We start from the raw sequence: 16172 nt of genomic DNA, 5'->3' as shown, positions 1-16172 counted from the left end.
ATGGATGGATTGAAGTACAGTTTATTTACAATGTTGTGTTAGTTTCAGGTGTATAGCAAAGTGATTCAGTTATACATATATGTATCTATTCTTTTTCAGATTCTTTTCCCTTATAGGTTATTACAGAACATACAGTATATAGTTCCCTGTGCTATACAGTAGGTCCTTGTTGGTTATCTGTTTTATATATAATAGTGTGTATATGTTAATCCCAAACTTTTGAGCTGTATATTGCATTTGTGCAGAAGATCACCAGGTGGAGGAGAGGAGTCTCTCTACACAGAGAGCAGCATGGGCAGGGATGCAAGGTGCCATCAGGGTATGACAGCAAAGGCTTGAAGTTGGGAAGGAGGATGGGACAGAATCCAACACCAGGGCTTCAGGAGCCAGACTGAAGAGTTGGGATATTATCCTTTGAATGGGCAAGTGGGACTTAACAGAGGCTTATAAAGGATGTGACATCTTACAAAGGATAAGCTGATGCAGAATGCATTCCTTAACACCTCTTTCTTGGTACACTCTCCTTTTCCCTCTCATTTCCCTCTTTACTTCTATGTCCCATCCACTACATTTTTTTTTATTGTTGTTTTTGTTTCTGGTAGCTGAAACCTCCAGGGTGAAGGGATTAGTTAGGATGGATTCAGTGTAGGGAAAAGAAAAAGAAACATTCCAGGTTAAAAAAAAATTCCCACTTTAGTTGCCAGTAGGGGTTTAATTTGAGGGTAGTGGAAATATTGGGGATGCCAACACAGAAATTAAAATACTTAATGAGCCAATGCTTAGTGGTCGACCACAATAAACTAAAACTGAGATGCGACTCCTTGGCAATTTGAAAAGTCTTGAAATATGATCAGTATACCCGGGCGTCTATTATTGTAGGCTGAGACATAGCAAGAACTGAACAAATGAAAATACAAACACATACTCTCACGTTACTTTTCCACACATTGATCCGCAAAGAGAAAACTCTCCAAGACTTTGCGGAGAAAGTCCTTTACCTAATTATTCAAACCATCATTTCTTATCTGCACTTTTATTTTATATACACTTTACACCTGTTTAATTAATCCTACACATGATGCTGACTGCTAATTAAACAGCCCTGAAAGTGACTGACTGAAGGTAGTCATTTGAGATAATTAGTTTTGGTTTCAAACACTAAATTCTCACACTTTGTGCTCGTTTTTAGAAAAGGGTGGCTCATTATGATAGGCAGGGTGGGGGCTGCGTAGGGCATTTTAATGCTGAACTCTGAGCAGCTGAGGAAGTGGGAGGATTATTATACATCCAAATAGGACAAGGAAATGGTATAGTGCCGTGGAATTTGCTATAGAAGGCTCCCCATCCCCTCCTACACACACACACACACACACACACACACACACACACACACACACACACACACACAGAGAGAGAGAGAGAAAGAGAGAGAATCCCTTCCAAAATGAAGGTCAGGCTCATGGATCTTTTTCATTAGAACATAGAAATGTACATGCTCTTGATCTTTGGGAAAGTTTTACCTAGTAAAGGGTAGACCTCACCGAATCATCCATTGTCTCTTTCCCAGGTCCCCTAGAAGCAAGCAAGAAAAGGTAAAAAAAATCCAAGATTTGGTGTGTGGTTAGAGATTTGGACGGGTGTCCTTGCTAAGTAGTTATGTGCTACAAAGACACAAAGCCTAATCAAGGGGACAGTCTATCAAGAGATGGCTGGTGTATCTGGCAGAGAAAGCGAAAGGGCAAAAAGGAGGCAGGTCAAGACTAGTTTTCATGATCCCACAATGTTAACAGGCAAGTTATTTTGGTCCTACCAGAAGAATTGGGTGTGAAATAGGCTAAATCATTTTTTGTAGGCAATATAGATATGACACAGGTTACACAGACGCGGAACAAATCCTGCAGCACCCTGGAGAGCTCCAAGCACATTCTTTTACTTCTCTTCCCTGGGCAAGGAGGCTTTTATATCTTAGGATGTTCAATGTCACTTCACTGGCTACCAATATGGAGTAGGACTCTCTAGGCCTAAGAAAGGTTTGGATACAGATGTTGAGGGTTTATAAAGATGTCAAGAGGAGAGTCAAAACCTCCTTGTGGCTTGGGAATCATCTGGCCAGGGAGTGGTGGGTGATGGTTGGATCCCAGAGTGTGTAGCCCTGTGTGGGAAGATGGAACGGCAGCTTCTTTGACATCAGAGCACTGACATTAGCTGCAGGATCTGATGGAGAGCAGAATTAATGGTTTTATGTACAAGTCAAACCTGCATCTTCAACCAAGCAACCTGAGTTAGTGCATCGTGGAATCATTTTGACCTCTGAACTTTCACACCACAGCAAGGCAGCAGAGGAGTAATGAGATGCACATCTCTTAAACTCCAGGTTCCACAATATTATTGCCCACTTTTTAGTTGTTTTCATTCATCTCACAGGAACCTCAAAAGAAACAAATCAAAAATTGAGCTCATCATTTTTGTCTTCCAAATCTCCTCTTGTTCTTCTATCTTGGTACATAGCAAACATCGTCTACTCAGATACCAAAGCCATAGAACTGAGAGTCATTACACATTTTTCTTACACCTTTCCTTGTCTTTTAGATACTTACAGGTTCTACACCCTTCCTTTTTTCCACCTGCCACTGCCTTATTTTAGTTTTTATACTTTCTTACATAGATTTCTGTAGTAGTTTTCTAACTGGTTGTCCTGCATCTAGTATGGTTTTCCTTTAATTCAGTTTATCTCTAAGCATAGTGTGGGTCCACCTGCATCAGATTCGTCTGGAGGGCATATTAAAATGCAGATTCCTAGACCTCTAGACATACTAAGTCAGAACCTTTGGGAATGGGGCTGCCCAGGTGGACATTGAAATTTGAGGGTTGCTACTCTCCCCACTGCGGCCAATGTGATCTTTCTAAAACAAATATTTGATTATGCCATTCCCTTGGTTACAATCATGCTGTGCTTCCCCATGGCCTTGGTAATAAAATCCACACTCCTTGTCATACCTGACTAGCCCTTCATCCTCTGGTTTCTGTCTAGCTTTGCAATTTTACTTCCTGACATTCCTCCCTTGGTATCCTGCATTCCCAGCACGTGAAATGCTGCAATACCATGCCCTTTCTTTTTTTTTTTTTTTTTTTTGATGTGGACCATTTTTAATGTCTTTATTGAATTTGTTACAATATTGCTTCTGTTTTATGTTTTGGGTTTTTGGCTGCAAGGCATGTGGGATCTTAGCTCTCCCACCAGGGATTGAACCCTCACCCCCTGCATTGGAAGGCAAAGTCTTAACCACTGGGCCGCCAGGGAAGTCCCACCATGCCCTTTCTTGACTCTGTGGCCTTCGGCATGCAGTTTCGTGTGGCTGAAATGTCCTTCCCGGCCTATTTGCCAGATTTCCTGCATCTTCTGTGCTCCGTCTAGCCTGCATGTCCTTCTGCCATACTTCTTTAACATCCCTTTATTCTTCTATCCTAGCACATTTCACTGGTAGAGTAAGAATCTTCACTTGTTTATACGAGTGAATATTGCATTTCAAACATTTTTAGGGGTAGATTTATGGCATGCAGTTAATTTGTTACTCAGCTTGAATTTATTTAGGAGAAATGACATATGATCTCTAATTTTGAATATCTTCTAGCAATTCACCCTTTTTATGTCAGAAAATAGTCTCTTTTCCTAAAGCAATTATGGTATGGATTCCTGTTTTGTGATTTTTTTTTTTTTTGAGGATTGGAAGGCTGGAAAGATGTTATAATTAAAAGATACATGGTTAGCTATTCCCAAATCTTATTGTGGTATGTAGTGATTATATCAATAAGCAGTGGCTAGGCTTGCAAAACTATATATTTAAAATACTTTACTAAAAATATAATCTTAAGACTGAAATGGTATCAAGTATAAAAATAGTCTCATGTTAAATTCTCTGTTCATTATTATGTAGCCTTTATGTCCTAAAGCCAGAGATGATTGCAGAGGTGACTTTTTCTGAAGCATGTATGTACATTTCATGTTCATTTCTGCCTCATTTCCACACCAGAACTTATCATGTACAGAATAAAAAAGCAACACAAACAAAAAGCACAAATGCTTTGCTTTGGCTTCTGAAACAATGGGACCTGAACCAAAACTAAATTCTTTCTTACTGTTTAGAAATGTGCTTTGAAAGAAAGTGAGTCCACAGACCCTTATAAAATACTTTCTAATTAAATTGGTGGTCATGAAACCATATTTTGGCTGCAGGCTGATCTGTCTAGGTTTCTGGTATAGCTTTGGCTATTTAGTCTCTTGTGTGACAATCCATCATTTGACAGCATTCCTCATGGGTTGAAATGACCTGTCATTTGTTTCGCAGATACCTCAAATCAGCTATGCATCCACAGCCCCAGAGCTAAGTGATAACACCAGGTATGACTTCTTCTCTCGGGTGGTCCCCCCTGACTCCTACCAAGCGCAAGCCATGGTGGACATTGTGACGGCACTGGGGTGGAATTATGTGTCAACACTGGCTTCTGAGGGCAACTACGGAGAGAGCGGTGTGGAGGCCTTCACTCAGATCTCGCGGGAGATTGGTAAGCGAATATTTATCAGATGATTGCATTTGGAGGTGACAGGTTGCAGGAGTCTGAGCACCCCCAAGAGCTCTCTGATCTGTATGGGATAATTAGAGCTCCTAGAGATACATGACCCAGGCTGTCCACTCTAGGGGGAAGCTGGGTTTATTATAAATGATTTTGTTGTTCTTGGTCTATCAAGGTGACACTTTGGTGCTAATTTAGGAATTAGAGCTCCTGACTCAGGCGAACATTTTTTAAAGCTGTCTGTTTTGACGAGGGAGTTTGCTGGCACATTAGAGCCACTGTAAATTTGAATAAATGACATACTATTTGATTGTTCTAGATGGAGGTTTGCATTAGCAAGTCATTAAATTTTTTTAAAAAGGCAGTGGAATTTAACATCCAACACTAGAGGGAATTAAGGCTGGTAATCATCTTAAAACAATACTGAAGTAGCCCCCAAGGCTATACATAAGCGATATTCTTATTCTCATATTTCACTTTTTGCATTTTTATGCTTACCTCAAACTCTGAAGCTTACAGAGGGATTAAGGGCAAGGTGTGAAAACTTGGTTAAAACAGGGTGCTTGTGAACTCCGTCCCGGATTTTTTCAAGGTTCTCATCCAAATCCCTGTAGGCATTTTACTACGTGTATATTTAGCCATGAGGCTTACACTAAGTGGAAAAACCAGGAAACAAAAGCAACTTAGGGCATAAATGTTATTGCTGACTGGTCAACAATATAACTTTGTGGATGAAAGGAGACATGTTACCATTACTTAACAAATGCTATTGTTCTTACTAAGAATTACTGAATAAAATTTGCATATTTTTCTATAAAAGTAATAACAATGTTTTGTCAAAAATTTAAAGTGCCCTTTAGCTGTTTTTGAGTAATTTTGAACTTGCAGGAAATTATATTGATAATTTATTGTTTTCCTTAGAAGCTTCAATTCAGGAAAAAACCATGGGAGTGATTTGGGCTTATTCCCTAGTTAGCAAAGACAAAGTTACTGGAATAAGGTTTTCTCTTGAAACACTTGAAGATGCCTGCGATCTGTTCTTCTGCATATAACAGAACATGTAAACTTATTATACATAATATTTGGTGTGTTTAACATTTGTTCCAGTGCTATGCTGTTACAGAAAATGTAGAAAAGACCTGGTTTTGTTGGAAAGATTGGCTTAATTTATTTAAGGGACAACTATTCATTCCTGTTGTAAATATCCATGATGCCATAATCTGTGCTGTTTGGAATTTTAAATTATATCACCACTGCTATAAAGATGATTCAAAACATTCAATTGAACTTTAAATGATGGTAAATTACATTACCTTCTTGGAAAAGAATCCCAAGTTTATCCTTAGGAGAAATGCCCACTCAAATGAAAACAATAGCTTCTGAAAGCAGGGTTAATGCATTATTTAAGCAGCTGATGTCGGTTCTCACCAAAGTGGTAATTCAACGACAGAAGGAAACTAATAGAGTATGTATTGAAATGAGAAGTTTTCTGCAGTGATCCTGTACATTCTCAACAATAGGGCACATTTTGTGTGCACGAAACAGATTACTATGAAAAATTCAGTACAGGACATGATTTGCCAATTGTTGAAGCATCTGATAAAATGCATTGTTCTAAAAAAAAAATGCATTGTTCTAGAAGTTAAGTGAGATCGCAGTTTTACTCTTCTTACTAAAAAACAAATATTTCGTTTTCACTTTTAAGGAGCATTGCCCTTCTTAGGTAACTGTCACCTAAAAGGATTCAGACGGTACCATTAATTATTGCTGCCTCTATCTTAGTCATTAGTATGGGAGAAAATAATTTTAGTGCCTTGTGTAGGATGCTCCTGATAGAGCAACCTGTTTCTTCTGTGTTGATCCTTTCAGTATTCTGTGACGTGATTGGCTGTCCATTCTATTTCAGTTCTCACTTATCTGGGGAATGGAGGAGGGCTGGGTTGTCAATTAATATGCAGAATACTGAAAAGGCCAAATTAGTACCACACTACAGTATGCCATGGAATATATTAAATATCAAAATCATCCCTCATTTTAATGACAAAGATTTTATCCAGAACAAAAATAGCTGAAATTGAAACCTTGTACATGACAATGATATTAATGGGAATGGCATAGGGTAGCAACTTAACCCATTCTGAAATGATCTGATGCCTCTAATGAAAATTCATTAGTTCTATAACATTTGCTCCTCTTACTACGATGTTGATGATATCTCTGTCACTGTGTTACTAGTTTTTAAAAATCTTAGTCTCTTGACTGAGAAGGAGATGTATACATTCATTTTTTGGAGTGTCTGCCTATTAATGAAATTGTATATTTTCCCGACTCTTCTAAATTTTCCTGTACTCTGTTCAGAATTTCTCTCTTCAACAACGTTGATTGCTAAGAAATTTCAGTGTAAATTGAGGCTTCCTATGTTTTGTCTCTGATTAATTCTGACAGATCATAATGGAATGATAGTGAAAGGAAAATCTGTTTAGTGATACAATGCCTGTACGGTTTGATTAGAACATTTTTCATTTTAACGAAATCTGAGGCTTGGGGAAGTGTCCTTTGTGAGTCTTGGAGAACGAAGTTTATGAGTGAATGATGGTCATGAACACAGATGCCAGTGATGTCTCTTCTCTTGTCAGGATCCTTCTCAGGGAGAGAGGGACAGGAGTTATTTGATAAAATAAGACAAATAGCCCCTTGATATCCTAGCTGTTATAATCTCAGCCCCTTGACTATAGCATTTTTATTGGACAAGTCAAAAGAAAAATATTCGGGATCAACAAATAGCACAATTTGACTGGATCATAGTTTGTGTAGTGAGGTATGGAAGACAAAACTGGAAGGCTTTGTGACAAGCACACATAGGTGAGTACTTTACCTCATAGGATGGTAATTTTATCCTTTATTTTCTAGACAATGGAGGAAACTACCGAGAAGAGAGGGGACTACTAGGATATGTATTTAAGACTTTGCTAATGAGAAGTGAAAGATGGGGAGACCAGCTGAGAGGCCTCTGTAGTATCAGTCTTAGCCTCATATGGGGTAGTGGTAATAGAATTGGAAGAGGGAACAGACTTGAGAGGCACTTGGAGGTGGAGTCTCTGGAACATAGCAATTGATTGGAATTAGAGCTCGAAGGTAAGAAAAAATTTAAGCTTGAAATTCTGAACCTGGGCGATTGGGAAAATGCAAGTGCCATGAATAGAAAAGAGACAGTGAAGTGGAAAGGTTGGTTTGGGGTGGGAAGCATAGTTTGGTTATGAACCCAATAAACTGTGAGTACTGGTACATACCTTTGTGGAGAAGAGCAGCAAAGAATATTGATCTAAAGCCAAGGCAGGAATTGAGCTATAGATCTGAAGCTCATTCAAATTGATAATTGAGGTGGGAAGGGTAATTGCTGAGGTAGAACATGTAGTAGAGTGTGAATTAAAGGGGATGGAGGATACTCTCTTGGGGAGAAGCTTTACATAAAGGTATGGGATGACAAGCATTGGTGAGGATGTAAAGGAAAGGGAACTCTTGTACACAGTTGATAGGAGTGTAAATTGGTACAGTCATTATGGAAGATAATATGGAGTTTCCTCAAAAATTAAAAATAGAACTACCACATGATCCAGTGATTCCACTTCTAACTATATGTCCAAAGAAAATGAAATCAATATCTTGAAGAGATATCTACACTCTTGTGTTCATTGTAGCATTATTTACAATAACCAAGATATGGAAACAAACTGAGTGTCCATTGATGGATGAATGGATAAAGAAAATATATGTAAAATGGGATATTATTTAGCCTTAAAAAAGGAAATCCTGCCACTTGTGACAACATGGATGAACCTGGAGGACATTATGCTAAGTGAAATAAGCCAGACACAGAAAGGTAAATACTGCATGCTGTCACTTATATGTGCTCTCACTTATAGGTAGAATTTTAAAAAGTCAAACTCATGAAAGCAGAGTGTAGAATGGTGGTTGCTAGGAGCTGGTGGGGGCTGGTAGGAGAAATGGGGAGATGTTAGCCAAAGGAAATAAACTTTCAGTTAAACAGGATGAATAAATTCTGAAGATCTAATGTACATAATGGTAACTATAGTTAGTAATACTGTATTGTATACTTGAAATTTGCTAAGAGTTGATCTCAAGTGTTCTCACTACACACACACACACACACACACACACACACACACACGCAACTATGTGAGGTGATGGAGATGTTAATTAGCTTGGTTGTGGGTAATTATTTCACAGTGTATACATATATCAAAACATCATGCTGTACACCTTAAATATATACAAGTTTTATTTGTCAATTATACCTCAAAAAAGCTGGAAAAATAAAATTAGTATAAATGAAAAAAAATGAAGACTTGGGAATAATGGGCTAGATTTAGTAAGGGAAAGCTAAGAATAGGGCAGAGTGTTCTCTTTTCTCTTCTCTTGATGGGTTTGTGGCCATGGGAGGGCTCTCAGTCTTCTTTGAAGTTTTCCATGATAGGCGATGGTAGGAGTTCTTGAGGAAAAAGTCAAGGTTATTGAGCAGATATTCATAAGAGAACAGGAACTTTGCCAGAGGTCACAGCTGAAAGTGTGTGGTACAGTGGCAGAGGATCAAGGAATGTCCTTGAGAGGGGGTGTATTAGGGCTGCCATAACAAAACACCACGAACTGGGTGGCTAAAAGCAACAGAAACATACTGTCTCACAGTTCTGGAGGCTAGAAATCTGAAATCAAGGTGTCGGCAGAGCCATGCTGATTCTGAAACCTGTAGGGGAGAATCCTTTCCTGCCTCAGTAGCTTCTGGTATTTGCTGGTGATCATCCATCAATCCAGTCTCTGCGTCCATCATCACATTGGTGTCTTTTCCCTTCTTGTTTCTGTCTCTGTCTTCTCTTCTTATAAGGATGCCAGTCATATTGGATTAAAGGCCCCACCCTACTCCAGTATGACCTCATCTTAGCTAATTATATCTGCAATAACCCTATTTCCAAATGAGGTCACATTCTGATGTACTTGCTCTATCTTTTGGGGAGACACAATTTAATACCCATAACAGGGGGTGGTAGTGATGAAGGGTGTACTTAGGGAGCTAACTCCCAGTGACAGGGATGGGAGGTAGGCCAGGAGGGCAAACAGTTAGCAATAAAGATGAGGGGGGTGCTCCGTAGACAGAATTTGGTAACGGAGCAGACCATAATATAACCAGCTCAAAAGTTCCTTTTGAAGTGCTACAGAATTTTACTCTCCCAGTCTTGACTACTTGGGTAGATGAGGCGACCTAATGGATAACTCAGGGTTCCAGACGGGGGTGGGTGGTGGGATCCTTGTGTCCGGCTTTCCCAGGATTCTAAGTAGTCAGGAGCCTCCTAGTAGGATCACAGTGGGCACTCCCTCTACAGTGGTGTACCGGCTTTTCAGCCTCCCTGCTTTGTGTAATTCCAAGCTAATGTTCTTTTCAATGACACCTGGGAAATTTTGGACATCTAGAGTCTTTTCTGGCCTAATTTATTTTTATTTCCCCCTCTGGTCTCTTTTGGCTTGAGGGAAGGGAATAGCTTAGTCACTGCTGGTGGTGAAGACTTCTCCATCACCTGTGTTACACATCCCCAGTTGTTAGGACCACAGTCCTCTATGTCTGTCTTGTTTTAATGATTTGATATGATGTTTTCATTGATATTGTAATAAGAAGGTTAATAATACATACCCATGCTTTTCTATCATAAGCTCTGGAACTTGTAGCTTGTGACTCAATAAATGACTTCCTTGAGGCTTTAGACAGGTTCTTTCCCTTCTTTGTCTTACCTTATTATATTATTTTAAAAAGAAGACAGGATAATAAATAGTAATGCTGCCATGATCATTCTAAGGGGCAAGGAAGCTAAAGCTTTATCTTTGAAGATAAAAGGAATCTGTGATAGCATTCTATCTTTTCACTGTGGATTTGCACAGTATGGCAACACACCTCCTTTAATCAGTCATCGTGTTTATGAATGGTTTATTGAAGATGACAGGCCTGCGAGTCGTCATCCCACACATTACAGGGGGCAGAACAGACCTGATTCTGTCAAATCTGCCATACGTGACTTTTTTTCTTCTAATTTGCAAATGCTGGAAGCTTCTGACTATTGTCTGACGTGTTCAGCATCTTAAAATCTCGGACTTGGAAGGGATCACAGAGGTCGTTGGATTGGCACAATCTGTTTGAAATGTTAATGCAATAAATCAATTTAATTAATTCATTTTTGTGTATATAAAATGACCGACACTTGCCAAAACATTTGATAGTAATTTATTTTCGGTGTGGGTCAAGAAATAAAGTAAGGGAAATTTCATTCCACCTCTACAATGGAAAAGTGCCCTCTGATCATTTTTTAAGCTATCTCAGTACAGTTTTAAAATAAAGCATTTTTTCCTCTTGGGTTATAAACAAGAATCAAGTTTCTATTAACTGCAACCGTTTTGCTTCAAGATTAAAACAAAGTATTTTCAATGAGAGAAAGAAAAAAAGTACATAAAGAGCAGCTTTTTCCCATAGACGTTCATTGCTTTGGAAAAATGACTTCCAGCAGGCAAAAATCAATTTGACGAAAGTATTAATGTTGTAAAATACTATGAACGAAAGGAAACATTTTAATTCAATTGAAATTTTTACTTGATATTCCCACAGCTGACTTCCATTGATAGCACCACATTTCAAGTTGCAAATCATATTTAATTAATATTAACACCAGGTAATTGGCAAGAATAACTTCAAAGGAGGGCTGAGGAAATTGCAAATTGGAACTGCAGGTGCAGCGATCCTGCAGAAGCTTTATAGGGATCCAAAGAAAGTGTATACGATTTTGACAATTACTGCAGAACTTGATCAAATAGAACGTCATTTCAAAGCCGTCCTTCATTCTGGCCTTGCTTAATATTTAGGGCTTAGGAACTGCTAAGTAGCAACAGCTGCTATTAATGTGAAATGGCAAATAGCATTCAATAGATGCTTTGAAACCTATGATTCTAATGCCGTAGTTAAGTATTTAGTAAACAATGGCAGTTTGATGCAGTGGAACCCACCTCAGAGTCAAAAACGTGTCTAAATCCCCCTCTTCAATTATGAGACTTTGTCTGAAGATTAATTTCCTTGTCTATAAGATGGTGGCCCTCTGCTCAGGGATCATCACGTGCTAGAATACTTGTGAAATGTTCTTTATAAACTCTAAAGTGCTATTTGATATCAGGTATTACTAGTGAAAGGAATGGGGATAATACAGATTTTTTTTTCCAGAATGTGTGGCGAAGCTGTAGATTATTATGAAGGTGGTGGATGTGCTGCCTGGTGTGTAGGATAAATAGCCAGAGAAGGCTTTGCTTGATTCATTAATTACCTTCAAACTTAGTCATATTCTGCCTGAAAGATCAGAGAGGAGATTTTGAGTGGCTCCTGACCACCTACCCTCTCCGTTCTCTTTACTCGTCCTCCACAACTGCTGTGGTACATATTCTACCCTGTCTTAATCTTGTCACCCCTGGCTGTTGAATATTACTGATGGTGTCACCAACAGTTGTGTTTGCTTGGGTCTGATTGTTCAGGTAGCACATTGTTCAGATATCAGGACAAGCTTGAGGGACCTTGCCTCATCCTTAGTGATGTGCTCTCATGAGTCCCTGAGCTTAACGCTGTGGAATCACTTGCCATTCTGATCATAATGCCAATTTCTCTGTATACCTCTTCCTCCAGAATGTGTTTTTCTCAATGGAAGGACACTCCCCTACCCCAGCACCCGGCAGAGTGCCTGGCATATGCCAGGTGCTTCATGAATTTCTGTTGAATGGCCATTGTCACCAGATTCATGGCTGTGTTGGCACTGTGAGCCTAGTGGTCGGGCTTCCTCAGGCTCTGGGAACCAGAGGGCAGAGATGGTCCCAACAATGGCTTATGCATTTTCTTTGCTAACACGTAACCTATATGGGAAGCTTTGGGTTTTCCACATTGTTGAGCCACTCAGAATTCAATTTTTTATTACTGGAAAATACCAAAGCCTGTAATCTATAGGTTCAGCCCACCCTGGATACCTCAGACCAAACAGTGCTGGGGAGTGGCTAAGAGCTTCTTATCGGCTGGGTTTGACTTCCAGATCTGTCACAGCTTAGCTATAAGACCTTGGGTAAATTACTTACTCTTGTTGTGCCTCAATTTTCTTATCTGTACGATGGGGATAGCAATTGTATAAGAATCAAAAGAAATCATACAGAACAATGTGTAGCTCATGGTAAGTGGTCAACAACTGCCAACTCATATTGTGTTAGGCATCCTCGCTGATGGGTGATCCAGGAGTTGTCTTATTGCCCGGAACCTGTGCCCAGTTTGCTCGGTGAGCAAATAAGAAAGCAGAGTGAGGCCTACATAAGAGCTCAAATAAAAGCAGCCAGTCCTCCTCATTCCTGAAACTTGCTTTGTACTTCCTAGCAGAGACCAATCCTATTATTATTTTTTCTTAGCATGACTAATATACTACATAGAATAGTGTTGGCACCTAGTTGAATGCATGAATTAATTAAATGCTACTCAGTGTTGGCTCACCAAATATGCTTTCTCCTCTTCCTTTTGAGCCTTCTATATATTAACTGACTCAGCCAGCATCTACTGTGTACCCACCATGGATCAGGGCATACTTGTTCTAGGCTTTCAGGATCTAGAGATGAATCATGGCCTCTGCTTCCTAGCTGGTTACTGTGTATCAGAGGATACAGAGATGTAAACAAACACTTTCAAATGAATGTGATCATTGCCTTCACGGAGGCATCATTTAGAGGCATTGGCCAAGAACACAGTGCCCAAGAGAGGGCATCCTGCAGTTCATGTAACGAAAAGACCTGCCATGAGGCAGTGGAGGGTGACAGTTTATGGACCCCAAGCTCAAAGGGAGTACGCTGTGTGATGTGAGCGGAATGAATTTAGGTAAGTTCAACACAATTTCTTGAGAAAAAGAGACAAAAAATGCATGTAGAATATTATGCCAACTTTGTAATGTGTGTATTTGTGAAATGACTAATGTATGTAAAAAATATATATAGTTTTGACAATTCTTATTTCTTGATCTATGGATGGATACCCAGATGTGTCTGCTTATAGATAATCAGCGTCTGACTTGCTCTACAGCTTTAGCCCCTGTTCTCCCCGGTCACTCCCACCCAGCGTCACCGATGCCCTTGGCAGCAGTTTCAGTTTTGTTCAGTTCCTGAGTCTTAATCAGGGCCAGTAGTTTGTCCTAACCTCAGCTTACAAGTTTCTGGGCTTTGGAATGATTTTGCCAAGATGGACCCTGTACCTGGTGGTCCCAGGGTGAGCCCTGAGCTCCCTTCTAGGTCGCAGCAAACTTACAGTGCTGTCTCACCCTGACTCATACTCTGGATCCCTAGGAGTGGGGCTCTGCCCCAGACTCTGACCTCTGAGGTTGAACCACGACACACTGCCTATTCCTTGTCAACTCTTTCCCCTGACTGGGTGGAGGTGTCTGGTCCTCTGCATGACTCATGCACTTGTTGAGATCTGACTATGCATGAAGCCATTGAACAGAGTCCTGTCTATTGGGTCCCTAGTGTGTGCGGGGGTCCTGACCCTGTCTAGTTGTTGTCTTTATATTTCTCACATCCTTTTAGCATCGTATCCCTAGAATAAAAGGAGTTCAGTCTCAGAGGATGGTTTGAGTTTCTCTCACAGAGATTCCCATTTAAATGCTTAGGAAGGGTCAGGATATGTCATCAACAGGGTTATCCCTGTTTTGAGTTATTCTTTTCCTGCTCCCTAACTCTTATTGCCAACTGTATGAGTTTCCTAAGGTTGCCGTAACAAAGTACAACAAACTGGGTGGCTTAAATGACACACACATGCACGCACACACACACACACACACATATATATATATATATTTTTTTTTTTGGCTGGCTCTGTGGCTTGTGGGATCTTAGTTCCCTGACCAGGGATGGAACCTGGGCCCTAGGCAGTGAAAGTGTGGAATCCTAACCACTGGACCGCCAGGGAATTCCCACATAAATCTCTTGTGTCATGGTTCTGGAGGCTGGAAGTCCCGGGTCAAGGTGTCAAAAGGGGTGGTTCCTTCTGAGGGACCCACCCTAATCCAATATGACCTCATATTAGATGATCTCATATAAGTATGACCTCATCTTCATTAATCATATCTGTAATGACCCTTCATTAATTACATCTGCAATGAAAATAAGGTCACATTCTGAAGTACTGGGAGTTAGGACTTCAACATGTGAATTTTGGGGGGGCCACAATTCAGCCATAACACCAAGCCTAACTGCTGGATTGAGCCCTGATTCATGGAGTTCTGTCTGAACTGAACCCACATGTGTCCCGGTTCTTTGGGTGGATTTTGGGCCCTGGACGCCCCTGTTTCTCCTGAGGCATCAGCCTCTCTAACCAAGGTAGCCAGCCCCGTTTCCCCTTGTCCTTGCTGGCTGGGCTCTGCCTGCCTTAGAGCTGAATGCCTGCGTCATGGCAAGCGTGTGCTTCTCCTCCTGTGCTTAGCCCCAAAGAAATTGCATTCTTTCATTTCCCTTTCCAAAGTCATTTTCTTGTTCAAGCTCTTCTGTTTGGAAACTCCAGCACTAGATGAGAGCTTTAAGGTGCCATCCGCACTTTACTGTGTTGATAGAAGAACATAGTATAAAAACATCTTTCTGCAGAAATGAAGCAACATCAGAATCCCTTCATGTCACTTTTTTGTAGGTGCTAAAAGAGTTGGCCTGAGAATGAGAGTGTGTTTTCCCACTTTCCATCATAACTTATCAACTAAGCAATAATTATGGTTTCCTTGAAAAGAAATGGCTCAAGAATAGTGCAATCAGGAAGGTATAAGATGAATAGTTTATTGAAAAAGGTGCCAATTATTTCAAGGGTCACATCCCTTGGCAAAACTGGGCCACATGGTCTTTCTGCTCTAACATCTGCATGTTTGACAGATCCCGGGCTTCTTTCTTTGCTTCTTTCCGTGCTACCTGGTCAGAGGCATTTCATGATTCATTGGGGACCCCACAAGGGGAAGGCAGGGGAAAGGAGGCAAAGTGAAACTCGAGTCAGCACATTTTGTTTCTTGTTAACAGCTCTGGGAAGAGGTTTGGTCGAGAAAGGAATTTTAAGTAATGATTTAAACATATCTCTGGCAGTTCCACTAGTGAGAAAAAAAATGCCTCTTGTAGCAGCTCAGACATACTTCTTGAAGCAGTGGTACACAGGGCCATGTGACTCTGGGGCCACATTTGCATCATGAATCACCGCTGGCACCCACATAATGGGCCATTAAGGGAAAGCGGCAAGTGCAGAGTACATTGTTAGCCTTTTGTGTTTAGTATCGTGGAGGGCCACCACTATGCCCCCCTTCAGAATGGGCTTGATGTGACTGCCAGGAGGAATCCTAGGGTGGATGGAAATATTCATGGGAGTTGATGTGACATTTCATTCAAGAAATATTTGAGCACCTATTGTATGTTTGGACCCCCTTCTAGGAGGCTGGGGATACGGCACCGGGTGAGTCCAACCTGATTCCCGCCCTTGTAGGCTTTCCTGTCAAGCTTACAGTCTTTACATT

At 40.4% G+C, this 16172-nt stretch overlaps 1 protein-coding gene across 1 annotated transcript in view; it reads left to right on the top strand.

Moving 5' to 3' along the window:
- GRM8 (glutamate metabotropic receptor 8) overlaps nt 1-16172 on the top strand; it is a 778703-nt gene that overhangs the window by 141312 nt on the left and 621219 nt on the right. The window contains exon 2 of the mRNA XM_068550083.1: nt 4347-4563. Within this exon, the coding sequence (XP_068406184.1) occupies nt 4347-4563 (217 nt within the window). The remainder of the gene's footprint in view (nt 1-4346; nt 4564-16172) is intronic.

Source organism: Eschrichtius robustus, chromosome 8, assembly GCF_028021215.1.
Source record: "Eschrichtius robustus isolate mEscRob2 chromosome 8, mEscRob2.pri, whole genome shotgun sequence".
NCBI lineage: Eukaryota > Metazoa > Chordata > Mammalia > Artiodactyla > Eschrichtiidae > Eschrichtius > Eschrichtius robustus.
The sequence above is the reverse complement of the archived record's forward strand: the minus strand, read 5'-3'. Positions and strand labels throughout refer to the sequence as shown.